Source organism: Carlito syrichta, unplaced genomic scaffold (assembly GCF_000164805.1).
Source record: "Carlito syrichta isolate Samal-C Ts95f unplaced genomic scaffold, Tarsius_syrichta-2.0.1 Scaffold120447, whole genome shotgun sequence".
In the NCBI taxonomy this organism is placed as follows: domain Eukaryota; kingdom Metazoa; phylum Chordata; class Mammalia; order Primates; family Tarsiidae; genus Carlito; species Carlito syrichta.
The window spans coordinates 240,597-258,714 of NW_007064543.1; the positions used below are offsets into that span (position 1 = coordinate 240,597).

The 18,118-nt window shown below is 40.4% G+C and overlaps 1 protein-coding gene across 3 annotated transcripts in view; it reads right to left on the bottom strand.

Moving 5' to 3' along the window:
• Positions 1–18,118, bottom strand: part of PTPRA (protein tyrosine phosphatase, receptor type A) — a 108,145-nt gene that overhangs the window by 29,588 nt on the left and 60,439 nt on the right. For all 3 annotated transcript variants that reach the window (XM_021707524.1, XM_008047987.2, XM_021707525.1), the window contains 5 exons: positions 17,164–17,248; positions 15,580–15,653; positions 15,208–15,344; positions 1,201–1,291; positions 101–177 (listed from right to left, as the gene is read on the bottom strand). In XM_021707524.1, the coding sequence (XP_021563199.1) occupies positions 101–177; positions 1,201–1,291; positions 15,208–15,344; positions 15,580–15,653; positions 17,164–17,248 (464 nt within the window). The remainder of the gene's footprint in view (positions 1–100; positions 178–1,200; positions 1,292–15,207; positions 15,345–15,579; positions 15,654–17,163; positions 17,249–18,118) is intronic.

Sequence of the window (18,118 nt, forward strand, 5' to 3'; positions counted from 1 at the left end):
CTTTGGGAATGATGACAGGGTAAATACAAAAATATATTGTAAACTATTTGGTTGATTTTTAAAAGAAATTTCAGTCACTTAAAAAAAACACCTTCCTTACGTTAATAAATGAAGCATTGATGTAATCAGAGTCTGGAACCCCTTCAACTGGTGTCAAGTGGACTCTAGAGTGGTCATCTAGGGGGAAAAATAACAATTAATGCTTCAATGAAATTCAATTTTATTTCTCCCTGTTCCTGATGTAACCAGGACAGTTGACACAACTGTGCACATGTACATAAAGAAACACATGTATAAAGATGTCATTCCAACACTATTTATAACAGCAAAAATTTGGAAACACCTCAATTACCATTAATGGCCTAGTTAAAGAAATTCAGATATGTCCACAATAGGAAATGCTAAGCAGTTGATAAAAAGGAAAGTGTTTCTTGACAGGTGAACTGAGAAAATATATATTTACAACAAAAAAAGTCAGAACACTGTGTATAGCAAATGATACCAATTATATTTTCAGAAATAAATAGCACACACACATATGCACACAAATACTAAGACAAAAGTACCTGTAAATGACAAGTGTATAGTTTATGGGGGCCCATCCCTTACCAATAAAAACTTGAGCAGGCATTTCTGATATATGTTCATTTACTGATAAATTATGCACATGTACTAACGTATTATGTACCCCAAAACATAAAAATTTTAAGAGAATAAATTTTAAAAAACAAGCATAAAAATCAAGTGAAGTTCAAACATCTTCCTTCCACATCCCACTAAACTATGCATAGTCTATTCTGTAGACTACTGTCCTAGAAAAATGTCTGTTAGGTTACAGATCAACTGAGTGGCAATGGCTAACACTGAGAAGGGGTTATAAAGAGAACTCTGTATTGGAATTCCTTTCAATGGACACTACCTCCACCACCTCAACCAATTCTACGACCATCACCACTACCACCTGCTTCCTGCCTGGTCCTAGTGAAGCTGTTCTCCCTGTCCTCCAAGAAATTTTTAGGCCTGACACAAAAAGGACATCCTGGTCAACCATCCCAACTGACTCTTTCAGTCCAAAGGCCTGACCCTACCCTTGTTACCAAACCCTCCTGTGACCAATCACAAGATTCTTTCCATTCTAAGAAAATGCAGCTACAGATGTAGTTTTAGATCACATTCCAAGAAACAACTACAAACACTTACAAGGCAAGATGTTTACATATCGATTTTTTTCCTTGTTTTCCTCCTTGGAAGCAGCCTCACAGGTGGCCTGGATAGGGCATGCAGGGAGAGCCTGAAAGGTTAAGAGAAATTACAAGAGTTATTAGCAGGGATAAACACTAAACATGCACATTTGCTGCACCAAACCCTGACCTGGCAGCATGTTCTATCTTTTCTTGGGGGGAGAAACATGGACCCAGGTGAATACTTGCAGGTTAAATAGAGAACACCCTTCTCCCCTAAATAGCCACAAGCTCTTCAGAGCTCAACAAGAATCCCCAGGGGCAGAATAACTTCCTGTTACTATAAGCTCAGCATGCTCTTTGTATGAATACTATGTGCGCAAGGGCCTGTTACAATGCTGGGCCAAAATGGACCACCCCTGTAAACTGAAATGGGGACATAACTGGAGGAATAGGCCATTTATCCTCACACAAACCACCATCACACAAAGATGACATGCATCTCAGAGTGAATCACACAAGAGGGCTCTGGATGGAAAGCTGATTTAGGCTCTCTATAGGGGTCTGACAAGATGGCATGGCAACCCAGACTCCAGCATCATGTGGCAAGGAAGTAAGGACTGGTGGGGGAGTGGGAGGGAGGGCATTCATATGAATGCAGAAGTTAGGAAGCAGAAGATTTGGGTGAGGTAACATTACATTTGCAGCAGTTTTGGAGCAAAGGTAAATTAGCTAGTGCGGGAAGGTTATGTGGATAAGCACAAAATGGTTTGACATGAGATAGTCTGGGTTGTATAAATTTGAGCAAACCCATTAAACTTTCTAGGCCCAAATTTCCTCATCTGTAAAACTGGGATAATAACCTGTCACATAATGAGTAAGGGAGATAATCTTGTGTGTGGCAAAGAATAAGCATTCAAAAAATGAGTTTATTAATAAAGTGGGAAGCTAAATTTTTATTGTCTGAGCTGTTCTCCTCTTATATGTTCCATATATTCAAGCAAAGAGAGAACTAGTTTAAAATTCTAAATAAATGATTTGGAAATTTTTTTTTATAAGTCTTAAAAATCTTCATACTTTTTGACCTAGCAACTCCACTTCTGAGAATCTACCCATAGGAAATAAAAATCTCTATATTCAAATTATTTACTTCACATTACTTTTTATGGTTCCTATATTACTTTTCATTCATTCTTTCAGGAAACATATGTTGTGTACCTGTCAGGTACCAGGCTAGATATGGAGCAAAGAGTGGTGAATCAAACATATACACAGTTCTCAATCTCATGGATAATACAAACTTGTGGGCGAAAGACAGATATTAAATAAATAGAACAAATAATTACATACTATGATAAATGCAATGAAATAATAGAATGCTGCTAGAGATGAAGTATCAGAAAGGGCCAAATTTGGATTAAGGATAGATTTCTATGAGGAAGGATGAGTGCTGAAGAATAGTATTCCAGACACAGAAAACAACATCTGTAATAACCCAGAGGTAGGAGAAGGTTTGGCTGTGTGAGGACCCAGAGGACAGTAAGGGTGTCATACAGAAGAATGAGGCTGGTGGGAATGGTAAAAGACAGTGGAAGATGAGCTTGGCAAGGTCAGATCACTCATTTCCATTCAGGTCTTTCAACAGGGGGTTTGAATTTTATTTTAAGTGCATGAGGAAACCACTGAATGTTTTAAAAGTGTGATCCATTTTACATGTTAAAGAATTACTTGTTACTATATGGAAAATGGACTGGGGGGAGGCAAGAGGAGCAGCATGAAATGGAAGCATGGAAAGATGACGGTACAAGGAAATGGATCCATTTGAGATACATTCTGGAATTAGAATCACTAAATTTGGAGATGAAATGAAGGAAAGGTGGGTTGGAGAAAGAAAGTAATGAAGAATGACTCTCAGGTTTCTATCTTTAATTAAAAAAAAAAACAATTAGATAAAGGAAATGCCAGCCTAAAGGGACAATTTTGCCAGATGGAAGTAAGAGTTTTAAGAAGGGAATAAATATATTTTCCGAGAACCATTATTATAACAGTAGAAGAAATTAAAGTGAAAGACCCAAAGAAAAGGGGAATCAGGGTCTCATGGTCTATCTGCCCTCACCTGCTTAACAGATTTTTCCTTCACAGTTAAAAGCCTAGAGATTCTGCATGCTATTTTACTAAGAGGGACAATTCCAGCCAAGTTCAGTGGTTCATGCCTATAATACCAGCGTTTTGGGAGGCTAAGGCAGGAGGACTGCTTGAGTCAGGAGATCAGCCTGTTGAAAATAGTGAGATCCCGTCCCTACAAAAACATTAAAAAAAAATTAGCCAGGCTTTGTGGTGTATGCCTATAGTTCCAGCTATTTAGGAGGCTGAAGTGTGAGGATTGCTTGAGCCCAGGAGTTTGAGGTTGCAGTGAGCTATGACTACACCACTGCAATCCAGCCTGGGCGAAAGAGACTCTGTCTCTAAAAATAAAAAAAAAAAAAGAGAGAAAAGGGGGCGAGTTCCTTTAACCCTATGTTGTGACTATATAAAGGGGAGAAAATAGTTTCCTGGGCTGGACTCTTACAAACGGAACAGTGATTGTACTTAAGACTGGAATTTCCAAATTCACCTACAGTTCGCCTTTTCCTCCTTCACGTAGGCTAGATTTCCACAGGTTTCCATTGTGGTACAGAGCAGGATGAGATGCCAGTTTTTAATGCCCTGATTACTAACCCAGAGGAACTCTTCCTGTATATTTCTTCTCTAAAATGATGCAAAACAGAGGTAGTGATAGCAAGACTCTTGAAAACAGTCTTCAACACAGAAATGTCAGGAATGACAATGACCACCACGTCATAATCTTATCAGCATCCCTGACTCCTCCAGTCATGATCAAGAAAAACTAGGTCTCCCAGTGGGCGAAGCCTCCTAAAAGGAGTCAGGAAGAAACAGGAGCCATTGTTTAACAAGAGAAAAGAAAGGGCTTGCCCTGGAGAATACAGTGCTAGTTGGAAAGGTTCAGATGAAGAGCTTACATCGGGATGAAAACAAGGGGAACCAGTCCTACTCCTTCTGGTTTCTACTCTGAAAAACCTAGCTCACAGAGCTCGGAAGGAACAGCTCGGCCATAGCCTGTAAGATGTTAAACTCTCTAGAAGCACTAGGTGGCATCAAAGACCATTTCATCTCTTGTTCAAGCCTTAATCGGAACCAAAGTTAAGTACTCATTAAAAAAAATACATTAGTTTCAAAAAGTGTTTTCCAAATTTGTTTATACTTATTTAAAGAAAAAGGCATCCGCCACCTAAGTTAACTTAGAACTTCTCTCCGGGTCCCTCTTCTCCTTATGTCCTCTTCCTTTCCCTCTTACAGGTAAATGTGGAGCATTACCTTGCTTTATTTGTATCCAATATTTTTTTTTGCATTCTTAAACACTATATTATTATTGCTCAGTCTATTTTTTTTATAAGAATGGAATCATGGTCAAGGTATGAGTTGTTTTTTGTTCAACAATGTGTTCTTAAGATTCATCCAAGCTGTTTGCTCACTTCAGCTAATTTGTAGTGCTCCATTTTGAGACCATATCAAAATTTATTTATCCATTCCACTACTGATCCGTATTTGGGTTGTCTAAAGTTATGAGTCTTGCCCAGAGCACAAATTTATATGTGTTTCTTATGTACATGTACAATGATTTTGGGTATGAGCATCTTTAACCTTACCAGATAAGGTCAAATTGTTTTTCAAAATAGTTGCACCATTTTAACCCCCCCCAGCAACATACAGTGTTTTAGTTCTGTGACTTTATAAACATTTGCTATTGTTAGACTTTAAATGTATTAAGTGTTTTAATTTCGATTTCTAGGATTATTAATGAGGTTCACCATCTTCCCACAATATTCTGGTCAAAAGGGTTTCCTCTTTTGACTGAAGTACACAGTCAAGTGTTTTCCCTGCTCTTGCACTGAATTCCTTATTTTCTTTATATAGTCTAGATACTTTTCCTTTATCATCTGTCTGTGTTAGAAATATCTTTTACTAAGTTTGTGACCTGCCTTTTCATTTTCTTTATATCTTTTTATGATCAAAATTTTTATATTTCATGTAGTCAAATTCATTAATCTTTCTCTTCATCAACATCTCAAGTCTTAAGAAATCCTTTCCTACTGCAAAATCTTAAGTATATTTTACTACATTATTGTCTCTACATTTTATCCTTTAAGTTTCAGTGTTTATACAACCTGGAATCGATTTTTGTGTTTTGTATGAGATATTTAGCATTCAGTGTCATTTATTCCCACAGAGTAACCCAACAGTCCCAAGCACTATAACTGTAAAGACCATCCTCTCCCCACCACAACTGCAACAGTATTTCTGTCATAAATAGGTTTCCACTTACACATGGATCTGCTTCTGAGCTTTCTATTTTATTTCACTGGTCAATCTGTCTATCCCAGTGCCAATACAAAACTGTCTTAATTGCTAACATTATATAATCTCTTTATATCAGGTAAGGCAGGTCTCCTCACCTTGTTCTTCTTCTTCAGGAATGTCTTGGCTATTCTTGGATCTTTTCTCCTCCATATAAATTTTAGAATCAGCTTGTCAAGTTCCACAAAAAACCTGTTGGGATTTTTATTGGAATTGCATTGAATCTATATATCAGTTTGGGGAGAATTGACATCTTTACAAAATTGAGCCTCCTAATCCATAGATCCTATCTCTTCACCAATCTAAGCTGTTTTCCTTTAATGTCTTCAAGCATTTGTATAATTTTCTCCAAATATTTTGTAAAATGTATCTCTAGGTACTTTACATTTTAGATGCTAATGTAAGTGGCATCTTTTTAAAGGTATTAGATTTTTCTGTTTGTAGCCTATATATAGAAGGCATTAAACTTTTATGCTGCTGTTGTATCTAGCAACCTTGCTAAAATAACTTAAATTCTAATAATTTACCAGAAGACTCTATGGAATTTTCTGAAAGCAATAGTCTCCACTGTGAAAAATTTCTATTTTGTCTCTTCCTTTGCAATCTTTACGCCTTTACTTTCTTTCCTTGCCTCATCATGCTGCCTAAATCTCTAGTACAAGACTGAATCTCAATCACTGTTATGCTGAGTCCCCTTTCAATACTCTCACCTAAGAGCACCAGTGCCTGAACACTCTGCAGTGATGGGAAATTTACTTCCAAGGTAGTTTTTAGAACAGTTCTGTTTAAAAAGACACAATACCCACACACACAATTATTTTGCACTTCTCTTATACTAAGTAGTATAAACCCCAGCTGGCACCTTCTCTGCCCCTTGAAAAGCCTGACTTCCCAACTCTCTGGTCTGTGGAATTCCAAAGCCTTTGCCACACATCCTGCAAATACCCAAAGGACTTTGGCTCTTATTCATTTATTTTGAGAAAACAAATCAACACAGAGGCTATTATTTCACCCCTGCTTCAACTCAGAAGTCACATTCAGTCGCATCACCATATGATATACATATGCCTTCTTCACTGGCAATCCAATAATTAACTGTGCTATTGAAGATATGAGGTCCTTAGGAAGGAGGACACATCTCACAATGCACAGATTCTGACTGGTTCCACCTCTTTTCCTCTCTCTTAGGACTAACTAAATTTTATCCTCTTTTTTTCTTTTTAAACCTTGAACATGCTGTAGGCACCTCAATAAATGGCTTTCAAAGTGTTTCTTTTAAGTAAATCCAGTGATTCCTCCAAAGACAAATGCCGGTGAATAAAAAAGGTCTCAGCTGGGCACAGTGGTGTCTCACACCTGTAATCCCCACAACAAATTAACCAGGCGTGGAGGTGCATGCCTGTAGTCCCAGATGCTCAGGAGGCTGAGGTGAAGGATAGCCTGGGCCAAGAAGAACGATGTGGTAGTGAGCCGTATCATGTCACTGCTCTCTAGCCTGGGTGATAGAGCGAGACACTGTCTTTAAAAAATTTTTTTTTTAATTTTAAAAAGTTCCAGCTTGTAATTATGATGAATGCCATCGTCTGGAACTTTTTTTTTTTTTTTTTTTTTGAGTTGGAGTCTCACTCTGTCACCCAGACTGAAGTGTGGTGGCATGCTCATGGCCACTGCAGCCTCGACCTGCTGAGCTCAAGCGATTCTTCCACCTCAGCCTTCCAAGTAGCTGGAACTACAGGCGTGCACTACCATGCCCAGCTTATTTTTTGATTTGTTATAGAGACGAAGTCTTACCAAGTTGCCCAGGCTGGTCTCAAATCCCTGAGCTAGGGCAATCCTTTCGCCTCAGCCTCCCAAGTGCTGGGATTACAGGCTTGAGACACTGTGCCCCGCCCATCGCCTGGAACTTCTCATCATGGTGGGCATTCATAGAAATGCTACATTCTCTTTTTAGCCTGAAAACAGTTGTCATGTCCTATGCCTATTGTTCCCTCAGCTGTTCACCCCTATGGTCCAGTTTCTCTCCAAAACAACATCCAATTTGGTGATATCCCTTTTCATAGAGACCTAACCACAAGGCTCTAGCACAGTTCAAACCAGGGATAGCAATTTCTTTATTCTAGATGACACATATCCAGTAAAGAATACTAAGGTCCATTAGTTTTATTTCCCATATTGAAAATCCCGCTTTAAAAAATATTATAAAAATAATACGCTTGTTGTAAAAGAAAGTGAAATAATTCAGAGAAAGCAGAGCTCTCTATCATGTCTCTTTTATCTTCCAGGCTCCTTGTAGGCAGCCACTGTTGACAGTTCATAGTATTCTTCCAGACTTAAAAAAAAATGTAAACACAAGATATACACAGAAACTTCTGAAAACAAATATGGAATTATACCACGTATAATGTTTTCTCACTTAACAACATGACTTGGAGAGCTATGGGAACATATTTATTTTAATGACATTATAGAATTTCATAATGGATATAAGAAATCATTTAGCCACCCTATTTGAGAGATACTTGCTTTGTATTTTATTTCCTTTGCTATTACAAATAATGCTGTCATGAACATTCTTGTACAAATACATGCTTGTACATGAGGGGTTTTTTTGTTAAACTCCCAGAAGTTAGGTCAGACAGCACAAGCATTTAACTGTTGACTAGTCCTGCCAAATCATCCCTCGAATGCTATACCATTTAACTCCCCCACCTTGAAGAGTCTCTGTATCCTCATACTTTTGCTCACATTTGATACCAATCTTTTAAAATTTTCAAATCTAACAGGTCCAAAATAATGGTTAGCTTAAATCTATACTTCCCTGATTAATACAGTTGATCTTTTCATATGTTTATTGACCATTTGTATTATATTATTTCTTCCGTAAATTGCCAAATTCTTTACTGGATTGTTTACCCTTTTCTCACAGGTTTATGGAAGCTCTTTATATATTATGAAAAATTATTTGTCCACCTACAGCAGATTCGTCTAGTTGGCCATTTTCTTATAGCATCATTTGTCACAGAGATGTTTAACATTTTAATATATTTATTGTCTTTCAATCTTTCCATCCTGGCATCTGAATCTTGTATATAGCTTAAAAACGCCTTCCCTATTTGATAATAGATATTAAATAAATAAATAAATAAGTATTACTCCATGATAGTAGGCATGAGTTGGTTTATCTGCCCTATGTGTTACTCCTCCTCTTCCCCGCCAGGGCTGCCTGGTCCAAGCACAGTCATACCTGACTCATGCTGGGCCAATCAGATTCTCTTTCCCAGGATTTTAAAAACTAGGAAGAAGCAGGAGCTTCCCTAGGAGGGTCCCAGAGCCAACAATTGTCTGCTCTGCCCGAATTCCAACACATCTTTTAATTCTGCCAACTTCCCTAGTGTCTTCCCAATTGACAGTTTTGTTTGTCTGTTGCTTAATTTAGCTGAGTTGACCTCTCTTGTTTTTAACTAAAGGGCCTCAACTGATTTAGCAGTTAGTATCAGAGTGGGTTGTAATTGAGACACTGTTGGGGAAAATTTGGGTGATGTGAACCTGTTACTGGATTTAGAAGGAAGGAAAGAAACTGTCAATCAATTTCCAGGGTGGGAAAGAGCAAGCCACTGACAGTTCACAGACGCACAACCACTACTTTAGTTACTGCTTACAATTACCTGTGCTGTGTTCTAGCTGATGGTAAAGGGGTGGGGGCATCCCAATTAAAAGGAGATTACAAATGTTGAAACCAAGGAGTAGGATTACTTCTGACAACATTAAATAACAAAACAAGAAAAAGCCCAACTCCAACATCAATGCTTACCTACAAACAACAGTACAAATCTCAGGGCCTTTCTATTTCTATGTATGCATTTTACTAAACCAAATGTTAAGATTTCTGAATTTTGTTGGTTGCTAAGTTTTAATGGCAATAAAATTCACATCTTTCCTGTGTTCCTCATGTGAAGATAAGGCTTAAGTGAGACAACGGAAATGATGACAAACGCAAACAGAAGGACCAGGTGCCTGTGATCCCAGCACTTTAGGAGGCCAGGACAGGAGGACTACTTGAGCCCAGGAGTTCAAGAACAGCTGGGGCAACATAGCAAGACCTTATCTCTACAAAAACACGAAAAATGAAAGCAAACAGAGGACTTGAAGAAAGCTAACTTCCAAAAACCCCAATGATGTTCTCTACTGCATCTTGTTTTCACAATGAAAACTGTCCCACAACTGGGGTCTCATTGTTTATGGATAATCAGGACACAAGCATAACACAATCTTGAAGGTAAAAGAGTAGACTACATAAATAAGGTAGAAAAGCAAAGACCTAATAAATACCTGAAAGAAACTGCAGGAATTCACCAAGTTGAATCATTAAAAATTATAGGAACAGTTGTTGATATAGATTTTGGGGAAGTTACCAAAGAAGGGAGAGCATAACTTTTGAATAAGGCTATATTTCTAATTATGGTATGGTCATTTTTGAACTTTTACAGGTAGTGCAATAGTTCAGGTAGCTGGCCATGGTTCTAATGCTGGTCTAAGTTGGCCAGTAGAAACCTGGACTGTATGTTGGCTTCGGCTAGGTGATAATGAAAAGCCAGAAAATCCTTGGCAAAAAGTAGAAGAGATCAGAGTGGTATATAGACTCTAAAGGCTTAATTGTTCTACTCATGCCTTCAGTGTGTCTTTGATGAGACCCACAATACGTGCCTTGCTGGAGGGTGTACATTGATGAGGAAAGCATTGGAATCCAAGTGCTTTCCTGGATGTCCTCACCACAGTGAGACACTAGTGGAAGGGACTGGTTTCAAAATGGGATACATGGTTTTGTCAGTTGGAAGGAGTGTTGGAGGCCATGGTCATCAGGGTTCAGATGTTTATGTGACCAATTCATTGTGAAGTTCCCAATAATGGAAATGGGAGGTGGCTAGCACGGATCAGTTTAGGCAGCCTACTGGACCACATGCTAGAGAAAGGGTGTCCTCATCTAAATCCCAGGCCTCGGTCATTTCACAGACCCAGAGTCCTTCAACAAGTGAGAGACCATTGTTGGAAGAAAATGTAAATAAGATCCCAGTCATAGGACATCAACACTCATATACCATGAAACTTCGTTCTCATCTTTCCCTATGAATCTGCAGAAACTTCATGGTAAGAAGGCACTAGGTAAAGGAAAGTTTATCTTTTAGAGTCTGCTGGGTTCTACCTTGAGCTAACTAATTTGTGGGAACCCAGAATGCCATTATAATATGCTAATTAGAACAGAGCCTTTACAGGTTAGGTGATAAAAGAGTTTGGCTTCCTAAACTGACTTGATATTAGAAGCTACAAAATGTCCACCCTGATCCCTTAACTCCTTATAAGGACTGTTACAGAAAGAGTAAGTGCAAGTTCCCAGAGCAGTAATATCTCTTTACCAAAACACTAAGTCCCTGGGTGAGTCACAGGATCTTAAGTGTTACACAAGATTTTAAAAGCTGTAAGATACTCTTGCTACAACGAAAAAGAAAAAAAAAAAGCTGTAGAACAGTGATGAGAGAATCCATTTATATCTCTGAGTTTAGTAATAGCATGAAGTAGGTGCTCAAAAACTATTAGTATTAGCTATTCTCACATTTCTTACTACCTCTCCCAACAAGCCACCAAACAAACTAGTATAAAAGACTGATAGTCTTTAAGACTGTCAAGGGATTATGGTAAACTGAATCGGTTAGAGCTGCAGATTTGCAGTTTCTTTTTCTTTTTTTTTTGAGTTGAAGTCTCACTCTGTCACCCAGGCTGGAGGGCAGTGGCACGCTCCTAGCCACTGCAGCCTCGACCTGCTGGGCTCAGGCGATCCTTCTGCCTCAGCCTTCCAAGTAGCTGGAACTACAGGCACACATCACCACACCTGGCTTGGATTTATTGTAGAAAGGAGGTCTCACCAAGTTGCCCAGGGTGGTCTTCAACCAGTGGACTCAGACAATCCTCTCACCTTGGCCTCCCAAAGTGCTGGGATTATAGGTGTGAGCCACTGCACCCAACCTTATTTTTCAGATGTACTCCTTCGGGCAGATTTATAACCCCTGGTAGCTAGAAGCATTGTTTTTTAGTCAGAGTTTTACTGTTGCCCAGGCTGGAGTGCAATGGCACCATCACAGCTACCACAGCCTCCATCTGTTGGGCTCAGGCAATCCTTTTACCTCAGCCTTCCAAGTAGCTGGAACTACAGGTGTGTGCCACTATGCCCAATTAATTTTTTGATTTTTTTTTGTAGAGATGAGGTCTTGCCAAGTTGCCCAGGCTGATCTTGAACTTCTGGGCTCAGGCAGCTCTCTTACCTCTGCCTCCCAAAGTGCTGGGATTACAGGCAAGAGCCACCAAGCCTGGTGAGAGTATTGTTATTAATGGAGGCAAATGCATGTTCTTTTTAAGTTGTGCAGACTACCTGAAGCGGTTTCCCTCTCTCATAGCAGGAGCAACATCAGTAAAAAGTCACCTTGACTTTTTTGTGTTGTGATCTAGTTCATCAGGATTTTATCTATGTCATAGGACATCATGCTGACAACTATTCTGATGACATCAAGCTGACAGAAACTAAAGAGCATCTAAGATACAGAGCACTGTATCTTAGATGTACATGCTAGACATAAAAATACAGTGGCCTGCTACCTCAGCCAAGTTTTCTGAAGGCAACACCTCCAGCATTCCAGGATATCTTATCTACTCCAAAGTATCTCCTCCCACAACATAAAGGATAGCTTGCTGCTACTTGCTCCACCAATCCTCCCCCACTAAGGAGGAGCAATGTTTACTGAGTCATTTGGGTTTATACTACTATATGCTTATATCCTGTTCTGACCCATTTATAAATGATCTGAAAAGAGAAGGCTCACCAGCTAATCTAGATCATGGAGAAACAGGCTCTTAGATATTTATGGGGCCCTAAAGTGTTTTCAATAAGACTAAACAGGTGAATCATAATGGAAAACTAGGATATGGGGACAAAATCATGATCCTGTCAGCAAGACCATGTTTCTAGTACAGTACTGGGCTCTGGAGTGTGGGCTATAAGCCTGACCATGGGACACCAGGTATCACTAGTTGAATGAGTTCAACTCTCCATCATAAGCTAGGCATTATGTGATCCAATAAGCCATAAATTTGGACACATCATCAGCTGGAAGTGAGGTGTATGAAATGCCTGCTACACAACTCACTCACTCAATGGACACTTCTGACTTCCTGTTGACATCAACAGTTGACTGAAGAAAAAAGTTCAGCCTGGTATACAAATGGCTTGGTGAGATATGTTGGCCCATGCTGGAAGTAGACTGCTGTGGGATAACCTACTTAAGCGATGGCTCTGATGAGTATAAAAAAGAAATCCTAGTGTAGAGAACATCAAGCAAGATGTCATACTATTTATCTCACTGGAGGTCAGGATCTATACCATTCTCTGGGTAGTGAATAACTGGAACACAAGAAAGATAGAAGATATTTATGTTCCATGTGAACGCTGACCAGACAGCACTTATTGCTAAGAACACAGGAGATGATGGTCAGCCCTTTCTCTCACTACCCCAAACGTAGGCTCAATGAACTCATGAACACAGTTGCCATGGTAGTAGAGCAAACGGCTCTCACCACAATATCTGCCTGAATGTACTTATCGGGAACATCACCACCATCTGAGGATTTACTGGAACGCCTTATCATGGGATCTCAGGGAATATTACCTCCAAACAAAGAATTCACTTCACAGAAAAAAAAAGTATGGCAAGGGATACACACTCCATCACCCAGAAGCAGTTGGTATTACAGATTACAAAACAGAACAATGCCTATCACAGACCCAGCTATGGTGCTGAGGCTGGGGTGCTGTCTTGTGGGATGTGGTAATTGCTCTCAATCAATAATTAATATTAAACGATGCTGTTTTTCCAACAGCCAGAAAAAAGGATACAAGCTATTCCATTAACTCTTGTCTGGCAAATGGTTCCAACTCTTGCTTCCTTTCTACGTATTCTCTGTACTGTAGTCAGTGATTTTCTCAAAATGCAAATCTGACTACATCACTCTCCACTCTCATAAGATCTTCAATGGTTGGGCAAATATGAGTACTGATCTACTCATCCAATAACCTTTCCTCTTTTACCAGATCTCCTATTTTGTGAAGTTGTCTGCCCATTCCCATGTGACCTAGAATAATCTGGATTGCTTTTATTCAGTCAGCTAACCCTATTTCTCCCTTGTTCATGACTGGTTTAAGAAAGAACATGTGACAAGGAAAGTCTCCACAAGCTTCTGGGAATATTTTCCTCACTGATAAAAGGAAGAAATAGTCATCCTTTTCCCACTGGACCTTGTTATAGCTCCATGTGATTCCCAGAACTGGGGAACCCATTCGGCATCATGAGAGGAGACTACCTACATGATGAAATTGACACATGGCCTAGTGGAAAGATGTGAAGGAAACTGCCAGTTCAGCAATGCCAGAATTGATGTAAACCAACTCTGGAACTGCTCCTATATGTTCTTAAATCCATTCTGCTCTCCCTAATCACTAACACTTTAGGTGAATCTACCAGCACTTCTGATATTAACAACTGCCACAGCCCCTAACTACATTCCCTGCAACTATTCTGGTCTCCCCATGGGCTATTCCACATAAAGAAGCCAGAGTTATCCTTTCAAAATACAAATCTGGCTGGTCTATTGGCTTTCTGTTTCTCACAATCTATGGTCTTGCCAGCCTTCTTTCAGTTTCATCTCTTACTACTCCCTTGAAACTCTGCCCTTCAGCTACATACAACCTTTGTTTAATTGTTTGAATGTGCCCTTCTCTCACTCCTGACAACTTGCTCTTGCTATCTTCAGTGCCTAGAATGTTCCTCACTCCCCCCCGCTTCCTGCCACTTTCACGTATGATTAGGTATCAATTAAAATATCATTTATTCAGGGAAGATTTTCTGACCTGGAATCAGAACTGGTGGGCTGGGATCACCAACTGGTGGTTTACAAACATGTTCTTCCTTGAAGGCGTTTTGAAAAATATGAATCTAAGTATCCAAGACCAGACTTGTGCCCTCTAGTCTGCCATGGTTTTCATTTTCCATACTGATCTTCTCCTACTGTTTACTTTAGACTCTGACACTCCCACTCTAAACTCTAAAAGGCCACCTCTTAATATGGGCTCCTACAACTATGCACTAGTCCTTTGTGCCCAATATTGCTGTTTGAACTTATATAGTTATTTTTGTTCATGTTTGTAGGGTTTCCTTACTGGACAGTGAATTGAGAGTAGGGAAGGACTGGATCTGTTTTTGCTACCCATCAAATCCCTGGTAGCTAGAATACTACCTGGCACGTGTTAGATGCTTGATAAGTATTTACTAAACAAAGGAAGTAATAGATGTGATGATAAATGAATGGATAGATGGATGGGTAGATGAGGGAGGAGAGATAAATCTTATTCCCTGTCTATGATCAGACAGGAAGGGAGTCAAATAAACTTGGTCAAATATTTCTCACATCTTAAGCATTAGAAATCTGTTTTTTACCCCATGTCTCAAAAGGCCTAACCTTATGTTTGCCTTCCTCCATGCTGACACATCAGCTTCAACAAAGAACTCACATTGAATTCTTCTCTGAAGAGCTTATTGTCGTCTGCCATTCTCCGGTTAATCTCCTCTTCCAGTTTGTCAACAGGCAGTGGTGGGTACTTTCTGTTGGTGCTTGGGGACCTGGCCAGAAGTGGCACGCTCTGGGGCTCTGCAGTGCACAAGGGGGAGGGTCAGTCAGGTGCCCTGATGACCCCACCTCTTTTCTGGAGAATAAACTAGGAATTTTACCTCATGGAATAAGCCTCCAAGAACTAGAGTTGTATTCTTCAAGTATTCCCCCGCCCCTTTTTAAGTTGTTTTCTTTTAAAAGATTGGGGGAAACCTTTAAATTTCCTGATTTTCTTCCCCATGAAGATTTCCCATGCCATTAAGGGAAGCCTTACCCACATCCTCGGTACGGCCGTTGGATAAGCGAAAAGAATTGGAATGACTCCCAGCTTGCTTGTATTTCTTAAACCTAATCAAAAAATGTTCACAGTGAACAACCAAGCACAGAAATGAGAGAGGCAATCACTGGTTTTGTATTCCTTTTTATCATCTCAGCCTTTCTAAATCTCCTTTACTAGACAGTCAGGCTCTTTAGAGACAAGTCATGCACATCTTGAGGCAGCTGTGTTCTGTGGTGACTGAGAACCTCAGGATGTTACTGCTTACCCTCAGCACACCACAACATAACCCAGAGAACACCAACAGCACATTCTGACTCTGTGCAGCCCCAGTGTCAGGACCCACTAGAGGCACATTCACACAAGGTGGGCAAATGGTGAGTAGAATACAGTGGGAGGAGACAAGAAGCTCTTTATGAAACAGAAGTCCTGGTCTTTCCTCAGTGTAGCCTGGGAGCCCCAGAGAGAAGCCTAGGGCTTCAGACTGGGCAGGTACAGGGCTGGCCACAAGTCTCTGGCAGAATGATGGAAGCAAACCCATCTCCTACAAACCTGCAGGGAGCAAACAAGGTTGCCCTTTCTTTATCTCTGTAGAAGAACAGAGGGAGCACAGAATAGGTTAAGCCAAAGATAAGGCAGAGCTAAACTCAATTAGTCAGGGCAGTAGCTAGAGCAGGAAGAGAACAAATGTGCCACCCTCTTCTCTTCTTGCTCACTATTTAGCAGTAATGTCTAGAGGACCCTGAAAGGTCATAAAAAAGAATCCTATAACTCACACGGTTCAGCTTAGCATGCCACGGCTAGGGTTCCAGAGGGATTTGGGGACAAAGTCCCAACTAGAACTAAAGTAGGCTTTTGTTGAACATGTAATCTCACTGGGGCTCTTTTAGGGAATGCTTCAATAGGGTTAGATCTGAAGATCCTGAAACATCTGTCACTAATAGCACAGACTGTGACTTTTTATTTCCATTTCCAAACTACCACTCTGCACTTTAGGTTGAACTGAAGTTGGGGGACTGGGCTCGGACAGATGGAAGCTAAGTGGATGGGCTAGAGCTTTTTTTGTTTGTTTGTTGTTGTTGCTTTTGTTTTGTTTCAGTCAGAGTCTCACTCTGTTGCTCAGACTGGAGTGCAGTGCCACACTCCTGGCCACCGCAGCCTCGACCTGCTGGGCTCCGGCGATCTTTCCGCCTCAGCCTTCCAAGTAGCTGGAACTATAGGCACGTGCTACCATGCCTGGCTAATTTTTAAAAATTTATTGTAGAGATGAGGTCTCGCCAAGTTGCCCGGGTGGGTCTCGAACCCACAGGCTCAGGCAATTCACTCATCTTGGCCTCCCAAAGCGCTGGGATTACAGGCTGAGCCACCAAGCCCGGCCTGGGCTAGGGCTTAAAAGAAAGACTATGCAGAGCTTTAAAACCATTTCTAAGTAGAATTTTAATCTTAGCACTATCATGAGTCATTCCCCCTCTATCCTAGTCATTGTTCTTACCTTACTGTCTTCTAGACTGTGTGGGCTTGTTGGGACACTGGGGTATTAAAACAGAGTCTAGGAGAAAGCAGAACTATTAGCATGCTCACCTTAACATGTACAGAACTATGATAATAAACACAATCACTAGCAGAGAGGACAGGGCCACCATCACCGCAATAATTGGCGTCTCATCTGAAATAAAGAGAACAGAACAAGTCATTATCATTTTACACAATTGAGGGGGCAACTCAATTGCTCAGGGGTTCACCCTGATATAGAAGAAGGTGCATCTATAGAAGGCAGGACATAAGACAGAGAAGGAAGTGTGAGTGTACACCTCCCATTGCCAGCCCAGGGCTACTAGGGTGAGGTGGGGAGGAAGTACAGGGCCCAGAGTGACAGGTGACAGGCCCACCTCACCTCTGACACATCACACATTTATGACTTATATACTCTCTCTCTGCATTAGAATAAAAGCTCTTTGAAGGTAGAGACTTTATTTTATTCATTGCTATATCCTTTGAGCCTAAAACAGTACTCGGCACATACAAAGTACTAAAATATTTGGAAACATACAACACATCCAATTCTGATGGCAAATTGGGTGTGCAGGACCAAAACTGTATTATTCCCTAGTCCCAATGGGCTCCATGTGGAGGAAGACGGGAAAGAAAAAAAAAGAATTTTTCTGTCATAAACCCAGATGATTTCCTGGTGTAGAGAATATTGTTCCTGATTAAAACAAGGAGGCATTATTAGATCCTTAGGCACCATGTAACAAAAACTGCTGGGTGCTTCTTTCTACCTCTCTCCATACCCTGCTCCCTCAGCCACCTTTGGCCAGGACTCCAACTATGGTAACATCTGGCTTAGAGACATGGCAACCCTGAGACATTCCAAAGGGCCTGGCTCCCCTTCACCCATTACCTAGCTCGTTTTTCAAGTAACTGACCAGGTATTGACTCATCCTCCTCCACTCTTATCCCCTGCACCCCAACCAGTAACTACACAGCCAGTGTAAGCTGCTATCTTCACCATTTTTCTATCTCTTATTTTCCATTT